This window comes from Neltuma alba, unplaced genomic scaffold (assembly GCF_004799145.2).
Source record: "Neltuma alba isolate B1F8T4 unplaced genomic scaffold, ASM479914v2 tig00012396_pilon, whole genome shotgun sequence".
Taxonomy (NCBI): Eukaryota; Viridiplantae; Streptophyta; class Magnoliopsida; order Fabales; family Fabaceae; genus Neltuma; species Neltuma alba.
In genome coordinates this window covers 68,106-82,481 of record NW_021636890.1, presented here as the reverse complement: position 1 = coordinate 82,481, position 14,376 = coordinate 68,106, and the positions used below count along the sequence as shown (strand labels likewise).

Below are 14,376 nucleotides of genomic sequence, written 5' to 3'. Positions count from 1 at the left end.
ACAATACATATTTATTACAAATAACAAACTTAATTAATTTTCTAATCTACTAAAATTAGTCAACTAGCTTTTATATTAAGGATCAGAAATAGTACTCATTGTTGTCAAACTCACAAGTTAATTCTCTTGAGTTTAACATTTTTACTTTCTTACCTTATAAAATCTTGTTGACTCGTTCTTAAACTCGTACTAGCTGTAAATCCGGTTGATCTTATGATTTTACTCATCGAGTTTACCATGTTTATGTTTTTAGCTTACAAAATATTGTCAAATTGCTCTTAAACTTGCTTTAAATTTTTTGATTGAATTATATTTAGTGACTTTTCATATAAATTTCATAGAAATTTCTTTATTCAATATGATATATTATTAATGTTGATGGATTTAATTTCAATTATTTATATTTAAAATTTATTTAAATAAAATTATTTTTATTTTTTAACTTTAATTACTCTTCTAGTCCTTAATATAAGATCTAATTATGGAGTTGATTTTGATTTTAAATATAATACATATTTCTTATATCTATCAATTTTTTTCAAATCACCTCTGTTAATAAGATGATTAACACATTTTAAAAAAAAACATGTCATATTTAGTATAACTAACTAATTTACTTAACTTTTTAATTCAATCAAATTAGTTAAATATGTACTATATTAAGAATCGAAAGAATATTTAATTATTTTACGATTCGAGTTTATATTCTTATTATAAGTTTACTTAAACTCCCAAGTTTGACATGCTTGGCGATACTATAATTGCTAGCCCCAAAACTTATCCATGAGTTGTTTTTTCCCCTTTTATAAGTATATTTGAAGACAGTACCACGTGATATAAAAAATCAGTATAGAATTTAGGAAGAACCCCAAAAACATATATTTAAATTTTAAAATTTTAAATTAGTCTTGTTTACACACTTTAATAACAATCGATAATATTTGAAAAGTAATTGACAATATGTTTCTGTGGTGATTTTTGATTTGAGATTTTAAAATTTTATAAGTATTTTTTTTTCATATTTTACCTAGAATCTAATGTTATCCCGTGAAATATCGCTTATGCTGATAAGGTTAAAATAAAAATGACAAATAAATTAATTTACTACTTAGTTTATCTTACCGAAGATCCTCCATACATTCAGCTCAAGAAACCCATTTTCTTACCTTGTCATATAAACTTTTTGGGTTAATTTACACCACAGCTCAGAACTGTTTGTACTCGATTTTCTATATCAATTTATGCCTTTGTATTGAATTCTAAAATATTTTCAATGACATTTAAATATTCTGAATTATTATTTAAGAATTTTCTGTACATCAAAAATACTTTTTTTTTTTATTTCAAGATTATCATTGTTACTAGGAAAAACAATTTAGGGCAAAATTACATTAAAAAATTTTAAAATATTAAATGTTATTTAAAAAATATTTTAAAAGTGTGACATACTGATTGCTTGCAAGAAATACTTAAGATAGTTGATGTTTCGTATCCAAAATTTTTAATAATCTAATATTCAATGAACTAAACTATGGAAAATGGCGTCATTTAACTCAAGTGCCAAGAACCATTGGGATTAATGGCTGGCATCCCATACCTCCTCTCATAGAGGAGGTTGGAGTTCTATACCACAAAAACTAAATGATTGGATGTGTGTGAAGTAAGTCTTCTTTTTTTTTTTTTATAAATGAGAGGGGAGGGTTTAAATTGTCCGATTAAAAAAAAATCCTATTTTTGAAGTACCATTTCTAGCTCTGACCCATTGAGGAAAAAGAAGAAGAAAATAAGAGGCACCACTTCTAGCAAACACCAAACAGTGTAATTTGGGTAGAAGATTTGAATATGCGAGGTAGGGCTGAACATGGACCAGACCGGGCCGGGCAGGGCATTAGCTCATGGTCTGGTCCATTTTGGTCTTCGGGCTGGTCACCCCAACCAGAAGACCGGTCCTGCCCGGTAGGAACCCGCTGTTCCTCGGGTTGGGCGGACTGGACCAGACTAGACCGGGTTACTGGTCCAGTAGTCCAGTCCAAGTCCATATCCCTTGTCCTGTTTTTTTTTTTTAAATTCCTGATCAATAATTCCAATATGTTACATAAAAAATTCCTATCTATTTGTCCTAAACAGAATAACATCATGAGAATACCAAATTCCAAATAAAATAACTTTAAAACAATCTACAAATTAAAATCAAGTATAAATGCAAACAATACATAAAAAAATAAAAATGTAAAGCAAGTAAGCAACCATCGAAGTCCATAATATAATAACAAACAACTCCATTACACAGCCTTGAAAGCTTGTAGCTTGCTGGTTTGTGCGTGCTACACTTTCAGCAAAATGCAAGTTCAAACAGGCAAAACCGCAGCGTAGAAGAAAAGTTCATTACTCCATTACACCAAAGCAAATATCAAATGAGAATATAATCAGTCTCAAAGTTTGCTGATTCAAAGGCCACGGGCTAATCAAATGTCATAGCTAATAATAAAACCAAAATACATGCCAATATCAAATATTACAGGTCCATCACACAACAGCAAATATCAAAACATGGAATGATAATCAGTGACACAACATATGGCAGCGAACTATGAACTCAATCCTTGCTTGACATGGAATCTTGCTCCTCCATTTCAAAGCGATAAATGGATAATATATCTGTAATAAATTGAACAAGAAATAAGAATACAATGACAATAATGAAGTAGACAAATTATTTCAACTTTAGGAACAATAATTAACTATGTCAAGCCTATATAATTGTTCACAATAACCAGATAAAAAAAGACATAAATCGGACAAGTAGTTCAGCAATTAAGTAGACAAATTTTGACATTCATAACATACGTATTTACTACTGCAATCAACTGAAATGTAGCACCCCAAGAACACAAATTGCGTTGGTTCTCCTTGCCTCAATTATATATATTAAGATCCTTTCACTACTGTCAAACCCATTTTCCGAAGAGGTATTGGATAAAAAATATTCTCTCATTTATCTTAACCTTCTCCCCCATCCAACCCCCACCCAAACAAAAGCAATTTAAATATGGACCTAGTATTTGACCGAGGATACATGTTTGCTTTGTTGGTAAATAAAACAAAATAAACACACAATATCCACAAAATGGGCAGCAATAATATTTTCAACGCGTGAGAATAGCCAAGCGCCCAAGCCAAATCTGACAATAGAATAAGTAACAAGTTAACAACACTCAAAAGAGGCTCGACCTTACCCGGATCTGTACTAACGGTGACGGAGCTGGAGAGTAACGGCGATCCGGCAACTGGCGAGCAAATAGTGAGCTGCAGCAGCAAGCACAAATCGAAGGACTAGGAGGCAAGCTTGGTTGCAACTGCTAGGGAATGGGGTCGCCGGCACTGCGCAAATCACAAAAGGGGATGTGGGAGAAGCAGGTCTGAGGTCGCCTCTTCGCTGTCTTCGCTAATCGGTGAGAAATGAGAATGTGAGATGCTGACGCTGTCGCTAGCGCTAGGTTTGGAGGGAGAGGGGATTTGGGGATGAACTCGATGCCTGATGAAGTGAGAGTGAATCAGTGATGGTCTGATTCTAATCTTTGATGGATTGGGGCATTGGGCATTAGGTGGTGTTGCAACTCGCAAGTGGGCATCAGATTGGATCTGGAAAAAAAACCAACATGGGCCTAAATCACTAAAACAGAAATGGACTTGTTAGGAAAAAAAGAAAGGACTTCAATATGGGCCTATGTAGCTTTTTTTTAATATCTCACAAAAATTATCGGGCAGGACCGGGTTATTAGTCCAACATGCCTGCCCGTAAGCCGGTCCTACCCGGTCTTCGGGTCAGACCCGGTCTGGCTCGAATTTTCATTGGGTGTTTTGGACTGCTTTAAAAATTGGACCGGGTGAGACCGGGTTACCGGGTTTCATGTGCAGCCCTAATGCGAGGGAGGGGCGTCGAATGGGCGAGTGGGCGAGTGGGCGCATGAATAGAGCATGGCACTAGAAGCGACATCAGCTTCAAATTCTGTGCCTTTCAAAGTGTGTTGAAAACTGCGCAACACCAGTTGGTAGTGTGGTTAGAGATGGGCTACTCTTTGGATCACCTTTTTTCCTTCTAACTTATGAATAAAAAGCTTGTTACGGCACAAGCCATTTTTTTTTTTAGCTTTTACCCATTACCAACATAGAGAGAGAAGATAAAATAAAGATGAGAAAAAAACAAGGGTATTTAAGTGGATCTTAATCTTGACCTAATAATCTGATTTTTTTTTCTTCTGAAAAAAAATTAACTAATAAAATTTAATTTATTTAATTTATTATTTTTCTCAAATTTATCAAATTGTATAGCTTAATAGATTAATTTGAACAGATTAAAAACTAAATAAATTATTTGATTATATTATATGCTTTATGATTTCTCTAAAATACTTATGTATATTATTAGATTACATATTAGTTTATAAGTCAAACAAATTAATGTAAAGAAAAATGATAAATATAAATACTTTATAGTAATTTACTTAACTTTCTTAATCTTCTCAAATTGTATAATATAATCTTGTACAAAAACCAATAACCTTTTTAGTCACTTTACATTTAAGTTTACTTTCTCAGTATCCATCTAAACAAGTTTTAACTTTTCAAACTGACTTTTTAGAAATACTAATTCAAACATAAATTATATTACATTAAGTCATTAATTGACTTTTACAAAAGTCGAACAGAATAAAAGCCAGTTTGCCACCGTTAATCCGAATGCACCCTTGATTAAACGGCCTCGATCGTTCTGCTTCTGCATCCCGCCCAGTAGTTTATTTTCATCATGCTCAACTTTTTGCATAAATTATTTATGTAAATATATTTTATTACCTATATTATTAAATAAATTAAATGCACAAGCAAAATATATTTTTATGAAGTATTTTACTTAAACTAAAATTTACACTTTAAAATTGTGTATTTTATTTTATCCATTACTATGGATTTTGAAAGAGATGTTCTAACTCGAATTTTGTACTCCTCTAGTGCTTAATATAGGACTCAATTATTGAGTTGGTTTTGATCCTAAATATAAGACTTATTTATCATATTTATCAATTTTCTCTAAATTACCCCTATGGATGCTCCCTGAACCATAATCAAGTAGAAGAGGGAGGGGGTATTAAGAAAGATGATTATGGTGTTTTAGGAAAAATGCGTCACATTTCTTATAATTAACTAACTTGCATAACTTCCTTAATCTAATCAAATTAGTTAAATGAGCCTTATATTAATGACCAGATAAGTACTTAATTTTACTGACGCATGGGGTCTGCTAATTTTAAATACATGGAGGGGAGGGGAGGGGATTAACAACTGCATATGTATTCAAAGACTCTCAATAGCAAAGACAAGCAGAAGGGGACAGCATGAGGTTGGTTCAACAGTTTATTGTTTTTTTGGTAAAAGGTTGGTTCAGCAGTTTAGTTAGCGCCCAACAAACCCAATCTCATTTTGATTGCTCTCCACAAACTGAACCCGGCCCGGCCCCCACAAATAGTCAAATCTAGGCCGCATCACAAGGTTGTCCAACTCCGTTCACCCAGCTCTCCCGAGGGCTTTTTTTTTTATTTTTAAATTTTATATTTACTCTGAATTAATTTATATTTAACTTGACAAAAATCACCTTTTAACCGACCTTAGCAACTCATAGTATCGTTTGAAGAAGTTATTTAAAACACAGAACACATTTGTAAGATAATTTAATATCTTTATCCCATGATTATAAGATATTCAATTTATGCTTCCCTTTAGGACCAAATAAAAAGTCAAATTGGGTCTTATAATAAGGACCGGAGGAGTATTCAATTTATGCTTCCCTTTATAAAGACCCTACGCTACAATTCACCACATTCTCTTATTATTTTTATATGTTTTAATATATATAAAAATTATAAGAGCACTATAAAATGCTCCGCTCTCTACGTCTTAAGCGGTACACCCGCCTCGCCCCCTCATTAAAAATATGGAAAGAGACGGGCATGAAGAGGGGCCAAAAAAAAAAGAGGGGCCAAGCCATAATTACTAGTACTCCTATGTCCCAAATGCGCTTTTATTATTCCGAGATCGAGTGGGAGTGAAATCTCTCATAGCTTTCACGAAGGCGGTGTTTGTATAACTAATAAGTACTTTTTAAAAATATTTTTCTGTAAATTGAGACAAATTCTTCTATTTATTTACTTCGCATATTATTAAAACGCTTTTGAAATCATGATTTTTGATCTTACCTAAACACCTCTAAAACAATAATCCTCCATCCCTTCTCCATTCAAATTCTCAGTTCCCGATTCTCTTGTACCCCTAACATTTTACCAAACACAAAAATAATGTGATGGTGATAACAAATGTATCGTAATAATTTGATACTTCAAGACTTTTTTTTGCCATCGATTATTATCAAAATTAAATATTAATGATATCAATAAATTAAATTGATATGATATCAGTTACTAGTAGCCATAGATTATCCTGGCAAAAGCATTACTAATTGATAACGTGACTTGAATTGATTTAGTATCAATCATTGTTATTACTTCGGATTTATGTTTTATTAAATTTTTTCAGTATATATAACACACACATCTATAACATCTTCCTTTTTAATAGTAACTTTAAGAACATAATTCCCGCACTTGTTCAGTCATTAATATACGCATATAGTCATATATCATGATCATCCTCAAAAACAAACCAAAGAAAAAAGGTCGTAATGACGACCACAGTACTAACACTGCGTGTTTTTTTCGCCAAGAGATGACTATGTTTCAGACTCAACCGGGGAAGCTACATCCTCTCCCTTTCCCCCACTCTCTCTCGTCTCATATCACTCACGGGCAAAGCGCCATCGCGCCTGTTTCTCACTCGCCTCCTGTTTCTATATAATCCTCCAAATCCTCACTCATGCTCTCTCACTGTCGCTCTCCTGTGAATCTGAAGAAATTAAATTCTCCAATACAGACCTCAATGGCGAATTGCCTCTTCCTGCTTCACAGTTGTGCATCCAGGAATTCCAATAGATTGCTTCCTAACCTCCCCCTCATCGTAATCACCACCGTCTTCTGCACCGTCTTCTATTTCATTGGCCTTTGGCAGCACTCCTCTGGCCCTGTCGCTATTGACGCAGCCTACGTTATCGCCGATTCCATCTGCCTCCGCCCCAATTCCACCTCATCTTCTCACCCGCCCCCGCCCCCGCCCCCGCCCCCGCCCAACCTCGACTTCACCGCCCACCACCACATCGCAGACCCTGTTCTTGCTCCGGAGGCGGCGCGTGATTTCCACTTCCCGTCATGCGACGCCTCACTCTCCGAGTACACGCCCTGCGAGGACGTCAACCGGTCCCTGAAATTCGACAGGGACAGACTAATCTACCGCGAGAGGCACTGTCCGGGGCCGTCGGAAGTGTTGCGGTGCCGAATTCCGGCGCCGTACGGGTACCGAGTTCCGTTGCGGTGGCCGGAGAGTCGCGAGTGGGTCTGGTACGCTAACGTGCCTCACAAGGAGCTGACTGTGGAGAAGAAGAAGCAGAACTGGGTTCGGTTCGAGGGGGAGCGGTTTCGATTCCCCGGGGGAGGGACCATGTTTCCTCGCGGTGCGGACGCTTACATCGACGATATTGGGAAACACATCAACCTGAGAGACGGGTCCATCAGAACCGCCATTGACACCGGGTGCGGGGTGAGTTATGTTTTGTCTCGGGTTTTTTGTGGTGCGTTTTGAGCCGGGATTCCGGTCGTTTTTAATTTCCTCAACAGCTGGTTTCAAGTTCACTTCTTTTATACGACTGACTGATTCACACGTGCCATGGCATATGGCAACTGGGCATTGCATTTCTTTCTGCCATCCTCTATTACATCATTAGTTTTATATCAACATGAGAAACTGGACTGGTAGGGATTTCATTTCATTTCATTTCATTTAGGACGTGATTTATTTTTGTTGTTTTGGTGCAAATGTGAAATGTGTTAGACGGTGTGTCCCAGTCACAGCTATGGGTGGTTTAACCACCTATAGGACCTTGTCGTCTTCGTCAGTTTGCAGTTTGAAGGGGTTGGGAGTGGGACATGATCCTGTTTGTGTTGATTCGGTGGTTTCACTGTTACTTACGCCACACGTTGGGGAGTTTCGCCCTATCTTTTTAACTTTTGAACATGAATTTGGCAACTTTTTTGGGGAATCCTCGAGGGTCCAGATGCCTGTCGTTTATGGGATGAATGAGGATAGAAATTCCTTCTGGGTCCCTTTCTTTTCTTTTTTTTTTTAACTATTTTCAAAAACCCAAGTCTTTTTTTTGGAAATATGTAATTAATAACATAATTGACCTCATCAATCAAGTGTCATGTCTTGCTGTCTCTTTTCGTGGTTTTGTATTGATGTGTAAGGGAATGCTGGGATGAAACCAAACTATGGTTTTAGAAGTGTTTTTACGGTTTATAAAGTAAATATATGGAAGAGTTTGACTCGTTTTACAGAAAAGTGTTTTTTTGAGGATTACCAAACATCTCCTAATTCTCTTTGTATTTTAAAATAACTTGGCACGAATCTTATCTGTTTCATAAAATTAAGAAAATTAGTTCCCCTACCCACAAGACTTTTTAAAATTTTTATATTACATATTGGTACGTAGTACAACAAAACAGAAAATTTATGAATTATGAGAGAGTTTTTAATGAAAAATTTTTACGACAAAAGTAATTCACAACGAATTTTTTTTCCTATTGTCGCTGCAAATTTCAACTTTTTTCATTGTAACTGTGACGTGATTTTATAAATATTCTGGTGCACTTGCTTGCCTTTTTTTGAGTCTACAATTTTCATGTCTAGAAAACTTACTGGCTGTGAAATTTCTCATGACGATATATTAATCTAGAATATGAATATATTATTCAAATAGCTGTTTTACATGCGTATTTGACTCGAAGGTGTGAAAGTTTATTTTATATTAGAATTAGAATTCGAATATGATATGAAGAAAATATTTGTAGTCTGGCTTGTTTACATGAATATATTTAGGACCCAAAACCTGTACCATGAATTTGTTCCTTAGGTGGATGGTAAAAAGGTGAAAAGGAGCTTGCTTTGACACATTATTCTTCAAATTGAAGTAAAGTAGTTATAGTGAATTTTGTTTGTGTGGGCCCTTGATACGTGAAGGGGGAATGATGAGAGGGAATAAAAATGCAGTGAATTACCAACGGGGCTTGGTCCAAGTGGTAAGCGGCTTAGTACCACTTAGAGGTGTTCAAGGCCGGCCCGTCTCGATTGGCCCGTTCCGGTCTCAGTCTTATTAGGACGGGACGGATTCGTCCCGAAATTTTTCGGAAAGGGACAAAAAAGGGACCTGGACGGGATGGGACGGGACACGAGATGGGGTCGTCCCATCCCGGTCCCTTTTTTATTTTTTATCCTATTTATATAATATCATTTTTTTCATATTTTTTTAATATTTGAAATTATTGTATAGAACTATGGATATATTTATTTAGAGTTTTTATATTTGTTAATGATTTGAGATTATTGATGATTAGAATTTTTAGCAAGTTTTTATTGTGTTAAAAGCTTCTGTTTAGAGTTTTTAATGATTATTATATGTAATATTTTGAGTTTTTGTTTAAGAGTGCCAAACAAATAAAAAAGAAAATAAAAAGATGTTTTTATAAAGTTTAAGCCCAAAAAAACATAATTAAAAAAAAATCAGATTTTATTAAAAAAAAAAAGTTCGGGACGTCTCGGTCCCGTCCCGGATCTGTCCTGTCCTGACCAGGACCGGGACAACCCCGGGACGGGCTAGGACACGGGACAGAAAATCTGTCCCGTTACCGTTCATCGGGACGGGCTTATCCGGGCCCCGATCCGTCCCGTGAACAGCCCTGGTACCGCTTAAGCGAGGTCTCGAGTTCGAGCCTCAGCATATGCATAAATTCCCGTTGGGAGACTCACCCACCACAGCCAGGTGAGCTACGCGGGTCGGATCCAGATATAGTCGGAGCAAAGCTCCGGTGAACTGGGTGGGCAACAAAAAAAATGCAGTGAATTATATATGATATTACCTCCTGTTTTTAATATAATATAAGAATTAAATAATTAATTTGCGGATATCAAGAAAATTAGTCAAATTAATTATTTATAATAAATTGATGGTGTCTTTCTTAAAATATCTTTAGTAAGCATGTGTATTAGATTATTTGGAATAAACTAGATAAGTATGAGGGACAAAATAGATTGAGATATTATATTTAGATAGTATAGATATATAATATAGAAAGAGGTGGAAATATGATTTTTCATTTATTATGTGTGTGTTGGCAAGATGCATTTTGGAATGTCAAGTGCTCAAATCCTTGTCATGTGCGCTGTGTTACTTCTCAATGATTTTCATTAAGAATTGGAGGGGGAGGGTGGGGATCGAGCGTTAAAAAATAAAGAGAGAGAAAAATTGAGAGCGTTGTTATATTTTTGTATTCGATAAAGATAACAACTTTTGCAGACGGCGACAAGAACGTCGTGTTATTGGAGAAACTATGTATGGTTTGAATTCATTGAAACATTCGAGTAGCGTTAGAAGGAGAGAGGCAAAGTTAAGTGGATCGGAGTTAGTGGGCAATTATGAGAATGGTTGAAGCTCAAGACGTCTCCATATCGATCATATCGTAAGTTGATGATCTGGTGACGTATGATTAGGACTTAAGAGCGACCTTGATGAAAGCGGAAATGTAGATCCGTGGCTATTCTCTGCTTCATCCTCAAGCGTTTTTTCCCTCATTCTTCTTCTTGTGCAATTATCATTCTTTAGATTTTGCTGCTTTTGTATTTTTGTGTCCTGCTAATAAAAAAAGAATCAATTAAAAATTCCTCAAAATCATTTCAATCAATCCAATTAATTAGTTCAAGACCCATTGCGGCAATATCAGGGGATATGTGATTCGCTATCAATTTTTATATTAGCACTTAAACTGACTGATGCAAAGCCATTAATTCATTTTATATTTTTCTTTCTCCATTAATTCCGCATGCATGATAACATGATCTTCACTGATTCAGGTGGCAAGCTGGGGAGCACACCTAATGTCTCGTAACATACTGGCAGTATCGTTTGCACCCAGAGACACGCACGAGGCTCAGGTCCAATTCGCTCTGGAACGAGGAGTGCCCGCCCTGATTGGAGTTCTGGCCTCTATCCGACTTCCTTACCCTTCCAGATCCTTCGACATGGCTCACTGCTCTCGCTGCCTCATTCCCTGGGGCCAACACGGTACATCCTCCCAAAATCCCACTCACCATCATCCTTCCACTCTATTATATTCTAACTCAGATGACTGCCCTGAACGGCGGAGCAGACGGCATCTACCTGACGGAAGTGGACCGAGTGCTGCGTCCCGGCGGGTACTGGATTCTGTCGGGGCCGCCCATCAACTGGCGCAGGCACTGGAAAGGCTGGGACAGGACTCGCGACAGTCTTCAGCAAGAACAGGACGGCATCGAGGCGGTGGCCAAATCACTGTGCTGGAAGAAATTGGTTGAGAAGGGGGATCTGGCAATATGGCAGAAGCCCACCAATCACGTTCACTGCAAAATCACAAGAAGACTCTTCAGGAACCGCCCATTCTGTGGCTCGCAGGATGCGGACAAGGCTTGGTAATTTGGTCAGAATGGATGAGAATATTGCAACAATGGGCCTTTAATAATTAAGTCATCTCACTCTGATGATGTGGACCGAAACTGCAGGTACACTAAACTCGAGACCTGCCTGACGCCACTGCCGGAAGTATCAGGCATAAAAGAGGTGAGCGGGGGAGAGGTGGCGAAATGGCCAGAGAGGCTGAACTCAATACCGCCAAGGATTAGAAGCGGGAGCGTGAGAGGAATAACGGGAGAGATGTTCAAAAGAGACAGGGAGGTGTGGAAAGAGAGGGTGAGACGGTACAAGAGAGTGGATTCTCAGCTGGCGGAAGCGGGGAGGTACAGGAACGTGCTGGATATGAACTCTCACCTGGGAGGCTTCGGTGCGGCATTGGCATGGGGCGGCGATCCCGTGTGGGTGATGAATGTGGTCCCCGTGGAGGCAGAGCCCAACACGCTGGGCGTCATTTATGAGCGCGGCTTGATCGGCACCTACCACAACTGGTATGTATACGCACGCTCTTGTCGTATTGCTCTCATTAATTTAATTGAAGTGTGGCGGCCGGCCATATATATACATACACACTCACATATCCATGAGCTCATGCTGTGTGTAAGTGCGTGACAGGTGCGAAGCCATGTCCACTTACCCGAGAACCTACGACTTCATTCATGCCGCTGGCGTTTTCAGCCTGTACAGAGACAGGTAGGTGATCATTGTTATATATATATATTTATATATATATCATGATCTATGTTATGATGAATGGATGAATGAATGAATGCATGGCAGATGTCCAACGGAAGAGATAGTGTTGGAGATGGACAGGGTACTGCGGCCGAGGGGAAGCGTGATAGTGAGAGATGACGTGGATGTGGTGATGCGGGTGAAGACCGTGGCGGAGGCGGTGGGGTGGCAGACGACTGTAGCTGACCATGAGGACGGCCCTCTTCACCGCCACAAGATCCTCTCCGCCTTCAAGCCCTATTGGACTGCTCCCCCGCCCCCTCTCTCCTGACTCCCGCCATTTTTATCTTCTTTTCTTTCAACTTTTGACTTCATTTTTTTATTTTTAATTTCATTCTATTTTACAATTTACGCCCCCCCCAAGCCATCTCCCAATTCTATTTCATTGGTTCGTCCTGGGCATTTGATCTGACGTAGCGTCATGCCGTTTCTCCATTTTCTTCTTCTTCTTGTGTTTTTTTTTTTGGGCCATGAAAAATAAAAAGCACCAATTAGCCAAGGAAACTTCTGTTATCCCTCAAGCCTGCGGCGGCTTATGAGCAGCGGGGCCAGATGCGGTAAACATCAATTTCAAAATTCATGCTGATCCCCATTGCATTCCGTGGTTACGGGGTTCATATTAGCACTGCCACTGATCAGTAATGGTTAAACTTATTTATCACGGTATTATTATTAATTTTATGCATTACTCGGTGCTTAGTACTTTTATTATAGTAAAATGCGTTGTCTCGTTTAATTGAATCAAACCCTAACAAATTAGGATATCTAGTTCATTTATTTTCTAAGAATCCCTCCCTTGCGAACTAATGCTCTAATTTTTAGATGATTATGAGGTTTTTTATGCTTGACTGCTTCATGAAACTTTAAATGTGTGCTATCGGTTTGGCTTTGCTCTCCTTTCTTCGGCATATTGGTCTGCATAAATGGACTGCGATCTTCTTCCTCATCGTTATCATCTCTCCATTGCGTACGCTAATTTTATTTCTCCATTCAAAATCAAGCAGCGTTAGAAGTAATATTATCAAGAATTGAAGACAATCAGTATACCAAATGCATGTAAAACCATTTTGTATAATTCCATTCATTCCAACTGCATATTTATCGTTCAAACATATATAATAGTTAGTTGATTAATTTAAGTAGATTGAGAAAATTAATTAAGTTATTTATTTATAAGAAATATGTATTATCTTCTTTAAAATACTCTTGCTAATAATGTGCATTAGATAGAACTACTATTTGATGAAATTTTTAATATGTCAATTAATATAAGGATTATCTTGAAAAAAATAACTAAATATGATAGACAAAATAGATTGGAATCCTATATTTAAAACTAAATTAAATATTAAATTAGTTTTTATATAGAAGAGGAGGTATTATCTTCTTTTTGGACCAAATCGTTTGTTTATCGTCTAGACATCGCTGCTTTTATTTTCCAGCCTGGGTGGATCCAGATACCCCCACGGGAGGCTTTTTTTTTTTTTTTGGGTCTTTTAACCGGCTTATTACTATTATTTTTGTCCTTAATATAAAAGTTAGTTGACTAATTCAATTAGATTAGAAATCTTTGTTAAATTACTTATTTGTAATAAATAGGTGTTGTCTTCCTTAAAATACTCTTGCTGATCATGTATATTAGTTAGAATTATCATTTGATGGAACCTTAAACATATACAAATATTATAAGGATTACTTTGAAAAAAAATGAATAAATATTACAGACAACATAAATTAGGATTTTATATTTATGACCAAATTAAAATTTAAATTAGCTTTTATATTAAGGAACTGAAGCAGTAATATAATATAATTGTCATTTTTATTCAAAAAAGGGAAATGAATAAAGCCTTTTATGCGTTTTCACACAACCTTAATAATATCAATGAGAGATGACTCCATATTTCTGATTTGATTGACATAGTAACATAGCAACATACAATATACAATATATGATCATAGTAAATTAATTTGTTTTTGCCGGA

General features: G+C 36.9%; 1 protein-coding gene across 1 annotated transcript; it reads left to right on the top strand.

Moving 5' to 3' along the window:
* Positions 1-6,909: 6,909 nt before the first annotated feature.
* On the top strand, positions 6,910-12,826 carry LOC114726621 (probable methyltransferase PMT15). Its single transcript, XM_028913262.1, has 6 exons — positions 6,910-7,701; positions 11,065-11,275; positions 11,361-11,658; positions 11,749-12,147; positions 12,272-12,349; positions 12,437-12,826. The coding sequence occupies exons 1-6, from the start codon at positions 6,925-6,927 to the stop codon at positions 12,660-12,662; spliced, it is 1,989 nt and encodes a 662-aa protein (XP_028769095.1). The 5' UTR covers positions 6,910-6,924; the 3' UTR covers positions 12,663-12,826.
* Positions 12,827-14,376: the final 1,550 nt, after the last annotated feature.

Coding starts and splice junctions, on each gene's coding strand:
- LOC114726621 (XM_028913262.1), top strand. CDS start 6,925: ATGCTCTCTCACTGTCGCTCTCCTGTGAATCTGAAGAAATTAAATTCT. Junction 7,702..11,064: donor CCATTGACACCGGGTGCGGG/GTGAGTTATGTT, acceptor TCACTGATTCAG/GTGGCAAGCTGGGGAGCACA. Junction 11,276..11,360: donor CATTCCCTGGGGCCAACACG/GTACATCCTCCC, acceptor ACGGCGGAGCAG/ACGGCATCTACCTGACGGAA.